General features: G+C 50.1%; 1 protein-coding gene across 6 annotated transcripts; it reads right to left on the reverse strand.

Annotated features, from left to right (window-relative positions):
• Positions 1 to 3,090: 3,090 nt before the first annotated feature.
• Zbtb21 (zinc finger and BTB domain containing 21) lies at positions 3,091 to 17,354 on the reverse strand. 6 transcript variants are annotated; one of them, XM_008827358.3, is made up of 3 exons: positions 16,256 to 16,394; positions 7,181 to 8,762; positions 3,091 to 6,577 (listed from the first exon to the last, which is right to left on the reverse strand). In XM_008827358.3, the coding sequence occupies exons 1-3, from the start codon at positions 16,319 to 16,321 to the stop codon at positions 5,586 to 5,588; spliced, it is 2,640 nt and encodes an 879-aa protein (XP_008825580.1). In that variant the 5' UTR covers positions 16,322 to 16,394; the 3' UTR covers positions 3,091 to 5,585. The 6 variants fall into 6 exon arrangements, with proteins under 6 accessions (XP_008825580.1, XP_008825577.1, XP_008825578.1 ...); XM_008827355.3 differs by lacking the exon at positions 16,256 to 16,394 and adding an exon at positions 17,241 to 17,354 and having other exon boundaries at positions 3,091 to 8,762; XM_008827356.3 differs by lacking the exon at positions 16,256 to 16,394 and adding an exon at positions 17,141 to 17,350 and having other exon boundaries at positions 3,091 to 8,762.
• Between the last annotated feature and the right edge of the window lie 105 nt (positions 17,355 to 17,459).

Consider the following 17,459-nt stretch of genomic DNA (forward strand, 5'->3'; position numbering starts at 1 on the left):
GCTTCCTCGGTGATGAACTGTGACCCAGGAGATGTAAGCTAAACAAATGCTTTCCTCAAGTTGGCACTGGTCAGAGTGTTTTGTCACAGCAATTGAAAGCAAACTAGAACACTAGGCAATAGGTGTTAGCCAAAAACCACAGGACAAGGGATGGGATTTTAGTTTCAAAATACCTCCCATAAAATATGTCCTGACTGCCAAGGGGGACAGCAGAGAAGCTGGCAGCTGCTGCCTCAAAGATTAACACAGACACAGCAGTAACAGGGCAGCCGCACCCTAGGGCCCCATGGTTTGGATCTGAAACATCCTGCAAAGGCCATTGGGAGGTAACTTAATGCAGCCTTGGGGTTGAAGTGGGGTCAGAGCAGTTGCACCCCAGAAGGGGACTGCAGCATCCCCTTCCACTTGGTCATGAGGAGAGCATCTTTGCTGGCTACATGCTCCTGCCATGATGCTCTGCCTGGCCACAGGCCCACAGCAGTGGAGCCAGATGACCACTGACTGATAAAGTAAACCTTTCCTCCTTTAAGTTAGCTCGGGGTTTGTCAGTGACACAAAGCTAAGACAGGGCCTCACAGGGGATGGGGGTAGATGGCTAGTCACATGATCCCCAAATCAATGCAGTGGCAGGGACCTGGGAGGCTTTCCTTCAGAGCACTGTGTAACCCAGGGATGTCTTTTCTGAATGCCCTGCAAGAGCAGTACCTTCCCCTCCCCCCAGGTCCTTCCTATGCCCTAGAGCCATGATCACAAAAGGGAGGCACAACTTGGCCTCTGGCTGGAAGAAGCTTTAGACACTAGGGCATGGTTTTGCCCACACGGCACTTACAGCCTCAGTATGTGGTGAAGACTGAGGATGAGGCAGGGCAGCAACAAATCTAAACCCCAGAGAGCCAGTTACTCTTGAGAGAGGAAACATTCTCTAACTGAGCGCTAACACTGCTCAGCGTAGACTAGGGTGTGGTATGAAAAATGACGTCCTTGGTCTCTGGAGCAGCGTACCCAACAAACTTTGGGGTACATGTCCCCAAAAGAGATGTGTCCAGGGTACTATGAAGCTAAGGAAGGAGAGCGAGAGGCACTGGCTACTGACCCAATGGTGGAGGTCGCTCCCTCCCTCCAATGCCCTTTCTGTCGTCCTGGTGAGATACCGCAGCCAGGTATTATGGGAAAACAAGGAATTCTACCCTGGCATTATGGAGTCTCATCAAAATGGAAACCGCATTTAGGGAACGAGACTATCAAGGGCTACTGAAACCTGAAGGTGGGGTGCTGGGACGCCGTATTTATGCCCTCCTCCCCAGCTCACAATCACCTTTAAGGAAGGTGGTTTCAAAGTGTCCACTTGAACAGGAATTACCAAAGCAGCAAGCGCAGAAGACTGATTGTCTAGTCTTAATTTTCAGATACTTGTGGTGTCCAAGTGACTGCAGGTGTACACAACTTAATTTCACAAGCAACTGAGAACTGGAGGAAATCAGCATTTCCCAAGCTCCTCAGTGCTCACTGCCACCACCCTGCCAGTCCAGTGCTGCTGATCACCAAAGTGCAGGACACCAACGCTGCCAGGACTCAGAGCAAAATACAGTGCAATTTATTGACCCCCATCATTGTTGGTCACGATTTAAGCAAAGTAAACAACAGAAGTGGAAACAGTAAGCAATGGATTAACATGAGATATCCTAGTTTACTATGAATTTTCAGTCCAGAAAAGGTCATTTCTAAAAAAATGAAAGAGTTGAACAATTTATTCTGCAAAGGCATATGACGACAAAACTTGCACATAATTATAAAATCACTCGTTTGTTTTCTGTTAAACAAGTTCAGTGAAAATCTTGAGCGTTTTGGATTAAATCCAGTTACCAATGCTCACTTTTGGAGAACGAGCAGCATTAAAGAAGAGTGACTGTAAAGACTGGACAGCGTGAGGACTTGAGTGGGCCTCAATTAGTTTAAGGATTTACAGCAAAACACTTTGGTTCCCAAAGCCTGTCTCTGAGAGGAGTCTTTAAATATCAGACACTCGCTTCCCTCTTTCCTCTGGAAACTTAGCCCTGATTTAGTTTCCACCCCAGAAAAAAAGAAAACCAAAAGCAAACCCAGGTCTTTCCCAGCTGGAGCCCTCACGGAGGAGCACAGAAGAGGCGTTAAAACTTCTGCAAATACCAAATGATTTAAAGTGCTAACGTCACAAATAAGGAAAACCATTTAAACACTTTCGTTTTTGAGACAAGTTCTGACTATATGGTCTAGGCTCAACTGAGGTTTGACTATGTGGCCTAGGCTGGACTGAGGTCTGACTATGTGGCATAGGCTGGACTACTGATGTCTCACTATGTGGCATAGGCTGGACTGAAAGCCCTGGGCTCAGGTGACCCCTCTCATATAGCAAACAGCTCTGTGCTACCACACCTGGCTGAAAGCCCATTTTTAAAATTTAAAAAAGCTTCTTAGTGTTAAAGAACACTTAGTAAAGGATATACATTAGTATTACTTATGTCAATAATGCATTTCACATATATTGCAAAAAAACATCAAGACATGAGAAATTAACAAACTGACTTGGAATGTCCCAGTGATGGTTCATTAGATGAAATTTATAAAGAAGCCTGTTAGCAATGATACCTACTTGTTTTTGTACTAAGGAGGTACAAACACTTCAAGTTCCTGATTATGACTGTGTATGCACACAGGAAACCAGCTGCAGGGAACCCAGGTCAGCTTCAGTAGCACACCCCACCTGGGAGAGGCCATCTCACTCTCCAGTCATCAGTCTCATCAGCAACAAAGGAGGCTACAATGTAGATTAGGTGATGAGTAACTGACTGCTGGGCAGATCTTTCCCTAGGAAGGACACATTCTGAATCAGATTACACACCCACACAGACGCAAGCAACAGGTCAGCTGTATGCCTGGCAAAACTGTAAACGCATGCTAGCCAGTTTTCAAGGGGAATGCTATTAATTTGGAGATGTTAATACTAAATGCACATTTGTTACCTCCATTGCTTACACTGAGTGGTAAGAACACGTTTTAGGTTACCCCCTCCACCCCTTCCCCACATGAAGAAAACACGCCAATAACAAGCTCTCAGATTAACAAAGAATATATTAAAACATTTTACATTCTTTCCACAACTCCATAAAAAAGCAGGCATCTTAAATACTTACAAGAAATAATGAGCTTTCTACACTTGCAAAACTTAATTACAATCAGAAAAACATTTACAAGAATATTTTTACTATCTAAAGATTTGCAACAGTGAAAGATCAATTTATTTAACACCAAATATTTGCCTGCTGGCTGAGATAAACATTCTTTAAAAGCTGTTTACTGAATAAAGTGAGTAACGTCTCTCATTATTTAACATTTAAAATAGTTATGTAAGTGGAAGCATATTTAGTTTTTGACACCAAAATAAACTCTTTCAGCCTGACGCCTTTAAGATACAGTATAAAACGCAATAGAAAAGCCAGAGCTGCATTATAAATGTTTTTGGTTCAAAATTTTATTTGAAATCTTATGTTTCTTGCCTAGACAAAAAAGGTGAACAAGACAAAACACTGGTAATTCTTAAAACCTAACAGATATGCAGAGCCTATATTTAGATCAAAAATATCTTTTCTGATTAACAACGTTATTTTATAAATCTTCAAAAATGTATCATAAAGGTTCAAGTCCTGGGACACTTAACGTGCAAGGCCAGGCTTCTGGGATTACCTGTTACTCCAGTCACCAGGGAGGGGAGCACTCAGGGACACTGTCTTAAAGCTCCGAGGCGTTCAGCGGAAGAACACCTCACTCACGACCCTGCACACGGCATGAATTCCATAAGCAAGACCAAACCTGATGTCCCTCACTCTAGAGGGTGTCTGCTGTCAGTTCATCTCTAAATGCATAGTTCAAGAAAACAGCACGGCAAGCACCAAGAACTGCAACCTAACTTTATTCCCTTCTCCGCCAAATGGAAGAAACACAATAGGAAATGCTAAAATAATGAGGGATTTTTTTGACAACTTTTTTTCAAGTGAAAGGATAAAAGGCTAAATTTCAGAGTTTCTGTAAGATACAAAGTCAATTAGTATTTTATAAAAATGCTGTTTCAATAGAGAATGCCTTTGTTACTGTGGGTGTGGAATGTTGGTCATCAGAGTGGTAGGAAGGCATTTCTGCTGGAGCATTCATTTAAATGATTCTCAATCAGTTCTGATTTTGAAACGTGGAATACCACATTTTAGCATACCTGGAAACTCAATCATCATGTCATGGCCAGCTTAAGAGGAATTTGGAGTTCCGAAACATTTTCCTTATATCTCTATAACCCTTTCCCTCACAAGTGAAATCAGTTTTTGAAATATATGCCACTGAACTTTGGATCACACTTACTGAAAGGCTTTAATTACAATTTACAAGAAACGGGAGAAAAGGAGCCCAAACCCTATGCACCAAAATAAGTAGCAAAACTTAAGTCTGGACCCTTCCTTGCTCTTGAACACACATCTGAGTATCAGGCAGTGACTCTACTCACACCAGTCTCTCCACCTCGAATCCCAACACACCCAGGGATGTCTTCAGAGACAAGCAGAGACTGTGGTGTCCGGCTGCTGGGAGGCACGTGGAAGCTGCAGGTGGCACTTCCTCCCTGTTCTCAAGTCCCTGGAGGAATGGTGGTCTAGGCTGTGGTGCAGCTCTGAGGCCTTCAGCAGGGGGTCTAGCTCACTGCCTTCCCACCCCTGCTGCTGCACTTAGCCCTGTCTGTCCCAACCACACTATGCTGTTCGAGCCGGGACACCCAAATCAGAGGAGACTGAGTACTGACAGTTCTCAAATGCCAGTCGGAGGCCATGCTGTGGTGCAGCCCACACACCACGCTGCAGCACAGAGGCTATTAGGACAGAGCTCCTGGCTACTGAGAGCTCTCCCCCAAACCACACGCTCATGTCTCCTCCACATTCCTTAGCAGTGGCCATCACTGATAACACAAAGTGACCCAGAACTTGTTAGAAAAATCTACGTGTGGCTATTGCTGATTTAAATTCTCACAATTTTCATAAAAAAAGATTTATATGACCACAAAACACCAAATATTTGTCTTTATCAAGTGTCAGGATAACTTATTGAAGCTGAGGTTTCTCTTCTTATTGCTAAGGTACCCTAAGATCTAGCACAACACTGAAAGCTGCCCACTTCCACCTACCTTTTTGGCCTTAAGAACATGGCTGGGACTTAGGTGTGTGAAAAAATCGAAGAAAGGAACTCGACCACAGAGTCCACTAACAGAACTCAGGAGAAACAAACAAAACCTTGACTAAATGATTACACTGACACCTTGGGACCATGTAATGGTCAACATGAATCCGGTTTCAGTGGTAACCAGACCCCACCCTGCTGAGCTGCTGAACCGCACCACTTCAAAGTCTGCTTCTGAAGCTGAGACACTCCTAGCCAGTACTGGTTCACTCAAACTGAAATTCAAGCATAAATTTCCAACCTTTATTATTCTTTTTTAAAAAATATTCTGTCTTAGGACACAGTTCACAGGCTGTGGGCCTGCTGTTTCTTGAAACGTTAGAAGAGTGGGTCCTTTAATTGTGTGTCTGTTCGTGACTCCAGAGACTGAAGGCGGTCTTGAATGTCCTATGGCAGAGTTTGCACATAAACTGTCTTTTAAATGTGATCGCAGAAAGGGGAGGGGCATGGTAGAAGAGGGTGTCTGACTCCTGGGGTGCGAACAGTTTGTCTGGAGCCGGGGTGGGATTCTCAGGCAGGCCTGTGGGGCTGTCGGGCTCCAGGGGCTGGATCTTGGGCAAGGGTGGTGGTGGAGGCAGGGGAGGGGGGGAGGGGGAGTTTGTGGGCACAGGACCCGCCTCCGCCTCTTTCTGAGCAGGCTCCTCTGTGGCCTGAGACATGTGGGACTGGAAGTGACTCCAGAGCCGGAAGTTGGTGCGGAAGGCTTTGTGGCACACGTGGCAGATGAAGGGCTTCACGGAGCACAGCAGCTCCTGGTGCCGCTCCAGCTGCTTGTGCGCCGTGAACATCTTCCCGCATTTCTCGCAGGGCCACAGGCCGGCCTCCTTGCTGGGGGCGGCCTCCTTGGAAGCCACACTGGCCTCGGGCGCCTCCTCCTCAGCCTCCTCCGCGGGCTCCTCTTTGACATGGATCCTGAGCTGCTTTGAAAGGCTCAGGTCTTCCGGCAGGCAGGAGTCCTCAGAATCGAAGTTCACTTGCTCCGAAGAGTCGCTGCACACGGTGTCCTCCTTTGGCGTGGCCACGTGGTTGATCTTACTGGGCTCCACCTGGGCCTGGGGCCTGGACGTGGCTGCAGCCTCGCCGTTGTGGTCCAGGGTGGGCAGGGAGACGTTCTCGGCCGGGGCCATGTTGTTCTGGTTGTGCACTTCGACCTGGTGCCGCCAGATGCTGAAGGAGGACTTGAAGGTGCGCATGCACTCCAGGCAGGTCAGCTTCCGGTACTCACAGCTGTCCTCGTGCTCCCGCTTCAGCGCCGGGGAGAAGAACCTGAGGCTGCAGTAAGGGCAAACGGTGGCGTTCCGGCACAGGCGCTCGTGGCTGCCTTGCTCTAGAAGAGAAGAGAGCTTAGCATTACAGAGGCGGCACGGGTACAGCGCCTTGCTTTCTACCGCGCTGGCCAGAGGAGCCCGCTCTTTTGGCTTAGCGACTTTATTTACTCCGAGGGGTCTCTCTCCTGGGTGCATTTTTATGTGCTGCTTAAACTGAGAGAGAAAGCGGTACGCCTTTCCACAATAAGCACAAATGTAGGCCCCTTTGGCTCGGGAGCGCAAGTTCCTCTTGATGACTTGCTGTGCTGGGGAGCTACTCTGGCCCTGGAAGCCAGGCTTGCTGCGCCTCAGCTTAATCATCAGGGCCTTCTTAATCTCCCTCTCTCTCACTATGTCAATCAGCTTTCTCTGGAATTTCTCATCCAAAACTGCATGGGAACTAGAGGCTGGCGATGGGTTCTTCACTATGCCGTGTTGGGTCTGACAATGTGTCCACACTTTGAAGTTGGTATGGAACCTCTTGTGACAGATGTCACAAGCGTAGGGCTTCTCTGGGTTATGGTACATGTTAACATGGCGGTGAAGACCCGCGGTTGATCTAAAGATCTTAAGGCAATGTTTGCATTTAAATTTTTTGTTTGGTCTCGGCCCCTCCAACTCACCAAATTCCTCTTTGTTTAAGTCAGAATCTGGGAAGTTGCTGTCAGGGGGAGGACTCGTGACCTCACAGTTCTCCGAGGCAGGAGGCCCGTGCTCATCCGCCCTTGCCTTCTTAAAGGGTGACCTTCTGTCTGCCTGGAACCTCCTCTTGGCGGGGAGTCTGCTCATGTCCTTCTGGTCCTCCTCCGTCTTCAGAGGCAGGTCTCTTGTAGCCGCTGCTGCATCTCCCACGGTGACCCGAATGATGTCAGAGGGGTCTGACAGTGGGCTGCTGGGCTCTGTCTTAATGCACACCTCAGTCACAGGGGAGGGCTCCTCCCTGTCTGTGGACTGAGAAGCGCTGAAGGACCTGAGGCGATGTGGCTGTAGCACTGGAACCCTGTCATCGAGGGCTGGTTTCTCACTAGCATCTTTCAAGGCTGACTTCTGAGACACTGCACAGAACACAGTTCCTGGTGCATCGTTAGCCACAGGGGATGATCCCTGGGAGGGCTTCAGATCTACGGAGGAGGAGTACACAGGAACCTGGCTGTCCACAGACAGCGACCGCCTGAGGAGACTCTTCACTAGCGGGCCACTTCTGTCAATGCTCTGATTTGCAGAAGCAGGTCCACTGGACGGGACCACTAAGCCCAGCTTGGAATAGTACAACAAGTTCCTGTCCTCCCCTTGACCACTTCCTTTGCTAGTTTCCTTTAAGAGATAAGGAGTCTCTGACGAGCTACGAAGGGACAGAACAGGTGGCCGTGGTCTCTTGAGAGCGAGCTCTATCGCTCTCCCCTTTGGAAGCTGGCTGCTCAGCCCTGGCTTATCATCTGTGGCCTCTCTGTCCTGTGGAGGCTTTGAGGGCAGGGCTGCATTTCTCTTTACCAAACTGCTCCTGCTAGGATCATCCAAAGCCACAGGATGCTCCAGGGCCTTTGCATACACTGCAGCACTGTCTTTTGGCCAGCTCTTTTCAGGCAAGGACAGGCTGTGGTGCAGCTCTGCTGGCTTGGCCACCTGTGGCTTGCTGGAGCTGGTCTTGACTGTGATGCTCTGTGAGGGCCGGACAGCATGGCTGAGGTCAGGTGCAGCAGGCCCGCTGGCCTTCCCCTGCCCTTCGCTTCTGCTCTGACACACGATGACGCTTCGCTTCTGAGAGCTGGTCTCATCATCCTCCACTGGCACTCTCTTCCTGCTGGGACATGCCGGAAAGGGGGCCTGTGGGGCTTTGGCAACAATGTTGGTCAAGAAGGAGATGCCGAGGCTATAGCCCAGCTCCTGCACAGCAGCAAGGCTGCCCTTCTCCACAAACAGGGAGGAGGAATAGATGTAGTTCAGCACATTATCGAAAGCATCTGGCTCACAGAAGTCCAGCTGAAAGACAGTCTGCGATTCGTTTTCCTTATTCGTGAACAAACTCTGGAAGTACTCGCTGCTGGCAGCCAAGACGTTCTTATGGGCTCGGAACTTCTGGTCCCCCACAATCAGGAGCACATCACACAGCTGTCCCTTGAGGCGCTCCTCGTTGAGGGCACTGAGCAGAGAGATGGCATGCGCTGGGTTGATGTAGTGCAGCAGGCTCTCCATCGTGGCACTCATCTGGAAGAGAGGTGAGACGGTCACACACCACGGTGGATATGCACATCCCCAACATGTACACCACTACCAACTGCCCTCCAGTGGGAGAGGCCCACCACCAAGGGCAGAAAGCTCACGGTGGCAGCCAGCAGATGACCTTGGGGGCTCCCTAAACAACATGGAAGATACAAAAGATGTCTTGTGGCTATGAAAATTGTATTCCATTGAGGGGCTGTTGGAGCTTGGCAGGTACTTGAAGATGGATTATCTAGGATCCTTACCCATTTGATGTTTGGTTATATTTCTCCATTACCAGAGTATGAATCGTCTGCAATTCTACATCTATATATCCTTAGGTTTTATTGGATATATACTTAAATGCAATATGAACACTCACAATGGGTTGCAGACTTTGGGAAAGAGAATACTTACTAGCTAATTACTATGCCAAAGTGGTCAATAAAAAGGATTAGAGTGTAAAAAGGCTTTCTTTCTTGTGCCGACTGAGATTTAACAGGATTTCCTTATGAAATACCATTTCCAACAGGAGCAGAGCTTTAGCCTGGCTGTAAAGTGTAGTTACGGGTTTACTCTGCAGTGGGCAAGTGTGAGCTCTGCAGCCAGATGCTTGGCTGAAGTGCCAGCTCCTCCCCGTGAGCTGATGACCCTGGCAGGCCTGCAGGCCTCTGTGTACGGGTCTGTCTGTGATGTGGGGTAACAATTTAGCCCTCTTGCAGAGGTGTGGCAAAGATTAGAAGAGCTAGCATCTAAAACATAGCAAGCACTCAGCAAATGTGCAGGTAACTCTCAGGATTGCAGGATGAACAGTATTTAAAAGGAAAAGACCCTGGTTAACCCCCTTCACACCCTATTAGTGAAGGCAGAGCTGATGCCTGGCCCTCTGCTCTGCCCTCTGGGTAGGCTCTGTTCCACCGCACCTCCTTCCTATGCCGTTAGTAAAGGCAAAGCTGATATCTTGGCCCTCTGTGCTGCCCTCTGGACCGGCACCTCCTCTTTTTGATTTTATTGCTTAAAAATAAGAAAATATTGCTGGGCCGATCTTTTTTGTCTTTTGGAGACAGGGTCTCCCTGTAGCCCCAGCCGACCTGGAACTTGCCATGGCGACGAGGCTGGCTTCAAATTCACTGAGATCCACCTGCCTCTGCCTCCCATGTGCTGGGATTAAAGGTGTGCACCACCATGCCTGGCCCAATCTAATTTTTAAAGATTTTACATATATGAGTGTTTGCCTGTACGTTATTATGTGTACCGTGTGCATGCAATGCCCACAGAAGCCAGAAGAAGGGTCCAGATCCCCTGGAACTGGAGTTACAGATGGTTTTGAGTTGTCGTGTGGGTGCTGAGAACTGAACCTGGGTCCTCTGCCAGAGCAGCCCTTAACCCCTGAGTCATCTTCTCCAGCACCTCCACTCCAATCTAATTTTTAAGAGTTTAAATTTTATTTTTAAAAGATTTTAAATAAAATTAATTTTTTTTGTCTTTTTTCTGTGTATGAGTGTACTGTCTGCATTTAAGTAACTGCACCTGTGTCATGCAGTGCCTAAGGAGGTCAGAAGAGGGCATCAGATTCCCCTGGAACTGGAGTTGCAGATAGCTGTTAGCAGCCATGTGGGTGCTGGGAACTGAATTCTGCAATGCAATGCTCTTAACTGCTGAGCCATCCCTCCCAGCCCTGGTTTGGTTTTATAATGCTGTCTTCTATTAAAAATACTACTATGGAACTGGGATGTAGCTTAGTGGTGAAGCACTTGCCTAGCATGTATAAGGCCCTAGATTCTATCACCATCACCACAGTAGGGGGGTGTGTGTGACATTCTTCCTATCAGAAGGGATACACAGTAACTAGGAACATATGTGACAGTCTTACCACCCTGGAGAGGGGATGCTGTAGAGAACCACAGCCAGCTCCAGCAGCAGGTCTAAAGCTCCCACCTCCCCAGCCGGGGTCAACCTTTGGTGGTTACTGGAGGACCAGGCTCAGAGAGAAGAGTGTTTGAAGCAGAGACTGGGGGCATGGCTCTGTTGCTAGATGATGCCTTCAGCTGGGCCACAAGCCAGTGCTCACCAGGTTTCCTTCTACTTCTGCCTGTCTTTCACACAGGGGATAATGTAACTATTTTAATTTGTAAGGGCCATTTGGCTGAGATAGCTTTCCTTCTGTTAGCCAATCAGATGTCGCCCTAACTCACAGTATACTTTAAGAGCACAAATCTGTGTACAGAAACACTTTAATAGGTCAGCAACAGAAGAAATGAACCAGAGGTGCTGTAGGCACGGACTCATCGTGTCCTGAGTCTGCAGCTCTGAGAGCTTGGGAAGACGCTGACGCGGAGAAACAGCAGGGCAGAAGCAAAGGCTGATGTGTGTTTGTCAAATGGGTTTTGGAGGGACTGGAGAGATGGCCCAGCAGTGAAGAGCACTGGCTGCTCTTGCAGAGGACCTGGGTTCAGTTCCCAGCACCCACATGGTGTCTAACAACCACCTGTAACTCCAGTTCCAGGGGCTCTGACACCCTGTTCTGGCCTGTGTGGGCACTATACAACATAGGTGCACTTAAATACATTCAGGCAGAACACTCATACACGTAAAAATAAATTAAAAAAAAAAAATCAAGTGGGTTTTTAAACCAAATTCAGCGGTTTTGAAACCAGCAATTAAGGAGCCAAGATTGAGCGGAGCGTCAGGAGCGTCAGGAGCCAGACAGGACTCGGGAGGCCGAGCCCAGTAAGACACGTGGTGCCTCCAAGCATGTGTGTGGTTGAGCTGAAAAAGCATTCTTCCTGGGGGGTCAGAGTGAAGAGAGTTCTAGGCTAGTCAGTCACTCTGTCACTCTGAGCCACCCACCCACCACCCACCCAGCCCATACTCAGATTGTATCTGAGAAGACTCAAAGGAGCAGGACAGGAGCCTGGCGATTATGAAGGAAGACAGCACAGAGAGGGAAGAACCAAGGTGAGTAGAGCTGGAGCCATGACAGGATCACATCAGGAGATAGTCTGTCAGGCTGGCTGGGCCATGAGGGGAATTTTTTACTATGTAGGAAATGGGCAGTCATTGGGAGACTATGAAGAAATCTGAGTTATGTCTTAATTATAGCAGCTCTGGCTATGCTGTGGGTAACAAGGCCACAAAGCACAGGACACAGGTGTCTACTGCCATCATGGCCTGGGCCAGGTGGTTAGCAGTGGATGCAAAGGCAGAGCCATCAGGTTCTCTGGTGAAGTGACTGGGACCACAAGAGATGTTGCAGATATCTCCAAGGCCCTGCCAGGACAGGTGGAAGATGGGTTTGGCAGAGAAATCAGGCCAGCTTCCCCCCCACCCCCCTGCTTTTTTTTGGTCTTTTTGAGACAGGGTCTCCCTGTAGCCCCAGCTGTCCTGGAACTATGTGGACCAGGCTGGCCTTGAATTCACTGAGATCCGCCTGCCTCTGCCCTCTCTCCTTTTTATGTGGGACTCTGTTCTGACACCCACAGGAAGTGACAACCTTTTAATACACCCTTTATGAGCATCTTTTCAGTTCCTCTCTGTGCTTTCCGGAATCACTGCCCAAACAGCCACATCTATACCTGTCTATCAGGCTCTGCTTCAGGGAGAATCTAAACCAAGATACTGAGACCACCTGAAACCACAGGTGCAAGCTAGCAGCCACTCAGAATGTGCCAGCACGCTACTAATCATAGAGATGTCAACATGGCAAGGACAAGACACCCAAATCGTAACCCAGATCAACCCAAGCATCTTCATCCTTATATTGCAGGGAATGAGGACTTCAGTGTGCGGCAAGCAGGCAGTTCTGGAACACAGAGCACTCTGGGCAGGAGCGTAAGAAAGTGAAGCACACAGTTAGAGGCACCAAGACAAGGACACCAGGAGTGAAGGGACAGAGAGGGACAGAGAAAGGGACCAAAATAGTCTCCGGTGTCACAGCTAAGGAGGTCGTGAGCTAAACTCTAGGACTGGCCCCAAAACTCAGAATAGTTCTGCAGGACATGTTTCTTTAGGGTCTAAACTAAAACTAAGCTCTGGGACACTGACACTTTGGGATGTTGAAGACTGCTCACATGACCTACCCAGGATCCTGGAAAGTGAGGCAGAGGCACACAATGTGAGCAGTCAGCTGAGTGCCCAACGTTTGGCTCTGGACTACACACCCCCACACCCCAGCATTGGACCTGGTCCTCGCTCTCCCCACGGTTTTCCTACTTGATGGCAGCAAGTTGGTCTGAGCTCAGTGTTACTTCCCATCACTCAGGGGTGAAAACAGACACCCAGGAACCGTCTAAGGCCTCCGGTTCCAAAGCCAGACTGGCTTAGGGAATCCCTCATGGAGTCAAGTCACCACTCTGGACCCCTCATCAGATCTCAGTCTCTCCCTCCAGTGTGAATTTGGTTCAAGGGCAGATTCCCTGCCTTAGCCAGCAGGAGGACTCCAGTGTAGCACAGTTCAGACTCGACTCTACCACAGATGTGCAGCCTCTCACAGCCTCTGCTGGTCTGTTCTGGCTACCCAGCAGCCATTGCACCTCCTACAGAGCCTCTCAGTGCTGCTTTGGAAGAATAGTTTGTGCACTGAGCACAGGCTGATGGCTGCAGGCACGTACCTACACACCTGATGCCAGGATGACTAGAAATTTTCTCCTTGGAATACGGTTCTCCACAAGAACAAAAGCAGCGACTGAATGGAGCTGACTGATCTCGGCTGTGGCCTGAAAACACAGTCCACTAGTACACCGACAGTCCTGGAACTGGCTGCCTTTGTCTTTCCTGGTCCAGAGGTTTTAACTTTTCCTCAAACCCCAAGTGCCACTATGTATTTTTATAGTAAGTTCCCTATTCAAGTGTCAGCCAGGCAGCTTCTGTTCTGGTTATGAAAGAAGCCTAAGGAGGGTGTTTCCACGAGCTCCTCATTTCCTGTCCTGCCTTTCATATGCATCCTTCACAAGCCAGATTAGGAAGAGAGGCCTTCAACAGCCCCCAACACACTTTAAGTATGTGTCATTAATCCAGTTTACTCACCAACCCTCTCCATGAGCAAGGCACAGTCAAAATGTAAATACAAGGGTGCTCAGACAGGCAAAGCTTCCGACTTCCAGAGACAAGGGAACAAAATATATGTAAGCATCCTGGGTGTGATGGCCAGTACGAGCCCTAGGGTTGTAGAGGGTGGTCAGGTGCCAAGTAATGTTTCAGTTGAAAGACTGAATGTTATAGCCATCCTCCGTCCTAGTTAAAATAGTATAAAACGCAAAACCTTAAAAACATGCAGACTCCTAAGCCTCTATAAACATCTGCTTTCGGGGCTGGGCGTGGTGGCACACGCCTTTAATCCCAGCATTGCAGAGGCAGGCGGATCTCTGTGAGTTCAAGGCCAGCCTGGTCTACATAGTGAGTTCTAGGACAGCGGGGGCGACAGAGAGACCCTGTTTCAAAAAGACTTAAAAAAAACCAAACAAACAAAAAAAACCATCTGCTTTCACACTACTTTTAAAATTCTTCCCCTTAGTTATCTACTGTGGACTTTTCCTGTTTCTGTTCCTGAGATACAACCTGCCCATCTGACCTCTGCCACCACCCAACCTGGAGTGTCTGGACCCCAACTAGCCCCTTTCCAGCTCAAGTTCCAACCCTTCCTCAAAAGTCAATCATGTTTGGAGATGAAGTCTTCACAGTTAAAATGTGTGTTAATTTAATGAAAGGGGCATCTTTAAAGAAAGAACACAGAAACAGAGGTGGGAAGAGCCTGGGGACACAGGGAGACGTGCCGGCAAGCCATCATGAGCCCAGGGGACAAGGCCAGCCAGCCACACCTTTGCCACTCACTTCCAGCCTCTGTAACTGAGAAAATAAAATTTCCAGGTTAAGGTTGCTGGGTCTGTTTGATTACTGCAGCCCAAACAAATGACTACTCCTTAGCTTACTTAGGCTTAGGATGAGTAAACACAACAGGGTCTGTGGTACACTCTGCAATGCCAGCACTTGGAAGGTTGAGGCAGGAGGATCGCAAGTTCAAGGCCAATCTGGGATGGATACACACACACACACACACACCTGGTCCCCAAAAAACAAAAAAGGAAGCAAGCACCTCCTGCCAGGCCCTCTGCCATGCAGGACAGGCACCACCTATAGTGTTTGCTCAGTACCATGCGCTAGCCTGTCGTCTCCCCAGGACTACAAGCTCCTTAAGGGCCAACACATTACAATTGTTTGGCACACCTCACAATGCCCAACTTGGTATCTTGCACAATAAATGTTTTTCTCTCTACTCTCTAATGAAATGCAGGAGTGGAAATTAGGCTTTTGCATGGCTTCCTCAAAGTGAAGCAGGCCCCACCAGCACTCCCTGCATTAGGACGCTTTCATTACTTCTGAGGAAGATCCCAAACTACAGACTAGCATGCACGACTCCTCACTGGTCTCCGTTCACCTCTGTACCGGTTAGCACTCCTCAGCTAATTTACAAGCTGTACATCCAGCTTCTTCTGCCTCCTACATAAGTATCTCTTCTCTTCTACTTGACTACTTTGTATAGGAAGATGGAGCTGCAGCTCCACCTCCTAAAGCTTGTGCTACATACAGCTAGCAGGCCTTCATGCTCCAGCAACCTCAGGATGACTCCAAGTGCCTGTATGTGGCTCCCTCGGGAAGACCTCCCAGACACACAGAATGGAAAAGCACGTTTTCACCCGTGAGTTCCTAACCCCCACCCAGCACAAGGCCTGGTAGCTGTCCAATGTGAGACAGAACTCAGGCTGGAGCTGCTCACCGACCGGTCTCCAGCACCTGCAGAGCCTAGCTCCGGGCATTTTCTCTCTCTCCTGATCCCTGGTGGCTGTAACAAGGGGACTCCATTTGTACCTCTGCTCAGACTTCCCGAGACTCCAGCCCTGAGGTGCCTCTGAACAGATCCAGCCCAGCAAATCCCACTCGTTCCTCGGACACTCGAGACCCCCACCACACTCCCTCACATGTCTTCACACATGCCTACTTAGATCGCTGTGTTGCCAGCCAGGTCTCCTCAGCAGAAAACTCCTTTCCTTTGCCCTTTGCCAAGTCTTTGCTACCTGTAAACCCAGCCCACAACCGGCTCCAGTACAGGGGCATCTTAAAACCGGCTTCTCCATTTACCTCCTCGTCTGGAGACTTGGCTGATAACCTAACCCCTCTTTCTAACTTTTCGCTTCCCCTTATCCGTGCACACGCCTAATATTCCCCACTACGTAATACTCTAAATTCCTCTAGAAAGGGCTTTTATTTTTCTCACGATGAAGCTCCCTGTGTTTTCAGTAATTCTACATTAAGTACACTAAATAAAAATACTATGCTCTTAAATACATAGGGCGAGTTCCTTTCAAGTAAGCCGAATTTCTCCTTTAACATCGCTATGTAGGGGGTCAAGTTAAACTTAAAGACTATTAATCACCAGAAGTGGAGGAGCATTTACTCATTTAAGAAATAATTTCCAATGAGAACTCTACCGCGGATTAACCTACTTTTTGTCCTCTTAAACAGGCAGGAGGAACATAAAACAAACCCGGGAACTGATGACTAAGGGTCATGCTGATGAACAATCACCGGACTATGCTGTAACACAGATGTCCGAGGACGCAGAGATGACGGCAGCTGCGGCTCATGCACAGAACTCGCGGGCCCTGGTGCGGGGCTGCTGCGTCCCCCCGCGCCGCCCCAGGGTCTACAGTCCCCCGCATCGGTGCTGCGATGTGCCGGGTTCCAGAACCCTGGGCCCCGGAGACGGCCGCGGCATAGCCCCGCGCGGCCCCTTGACTACAAGGCGCGGTCCCTGCAGATCGGCACCGGGGGATGCTCCGGCGAACCCAGCCCGGTGGGTGGGGAGACCCCGACCAGCTCCCGGGCTGCACACGGGTCTTCCGCGCTGCGTCCGGGGCGAGGAGGGGCCGCAGAGGGCGTGCATGGGGTCGGCGGACCGCCACGGCCGCGAGGTCCGGGCGTCCGCGGAGAGGCTGTCAAGCTCCGGTCGCGGCAGGTGCGGAGGTCCCGCAGCCGCTCGCCAGCTCCGCCGCGCACGCCCGGCCCAGACCCCCCACCCCTGAATCCAGGCCGGGAGCGCGCGCCCCGGTCCGCAGCGGCGTTTTAACGGCTCCGCGGAGCGCGCGCCCCGGCCGGACACAGCCGCTTCTCCAGACAACCCCGCCAGGGACCGCGGCGCAGCCGGCCCGAAGGCTGAGCATGCGCAGGAGCGCGGGCGAGGCCAAGTGCGGGCACCGAGCATGTGCGGTGTGAAGGCACAAGCGGCGACGTGGGAGTCTGCGCATGCTCGGTGAGCGCTGCGGCCCCGCGCACGCGCAGTAGCGCCGAGCGCCCGCAACCCGCTGGTGGAGGAAAAAGAGAGAAATCACCTCAGAGTTACGTCAGGAAAGGCCGCGTTTTGCGGGAACGCTGTCGCCCCCCACCGCGGCCCGACGTCCTCCGGGGCCGAGGGGCGTGACGGTTACTCACCGCTCTTCAGCCCCGGGGCAGCCGCCGAGCCCCTTTCCGCTCACACTCGGCTCGCGCGCGCCACAGCCGCCGCTGCCGCTGTGATTCCATCCATCTTGAATTTGACGTCATCCCACACCAGGGATGAGGTCATCGCAGGCAGCCCTCGTCACGTGCGTGGCGCGGGGATTGGGCGCCGGGCGCCGGGGGGCGGGGCGAGGGGGCTGCGCGGCGCGGGGG

The sequence above is a fragment of the Nannospalax galili genome, unplaced genomic scaffold (assembly GCF_000622305.1).
Source record: "Nannospalax galili isolate Female #2095 unplaced genomic scaffold, S.galili_v1.0 scaffold652, whole genome shotgun sequence".
In the NCBI taxonomy this organism is placed as follows: domain Eukaryota; kingdom Metazoa; phylum Chordata; class Mammalia; order Rodentia; family Spalacidae; genus Nannospalax; species Nannospalax galili.

Excerpts from the sequence above, each read along its gene's own strand:
- Zbtb21 (XM_008827352.3), bottom strand. The coding sequence starts at position 16,321 with ATGACCCTTAGTCATCAGTTCCCGGGTTTGTTTTATGTTCCTCCTGCC. Across the intron at positions 8,763-16,255 it reads CCTGTTTAAGAGGACAAAAA|ATGAGTGCCACGATGGAGAG; the intron begins GTAGGTTAATCC and ends CCTCTCTTCCAG.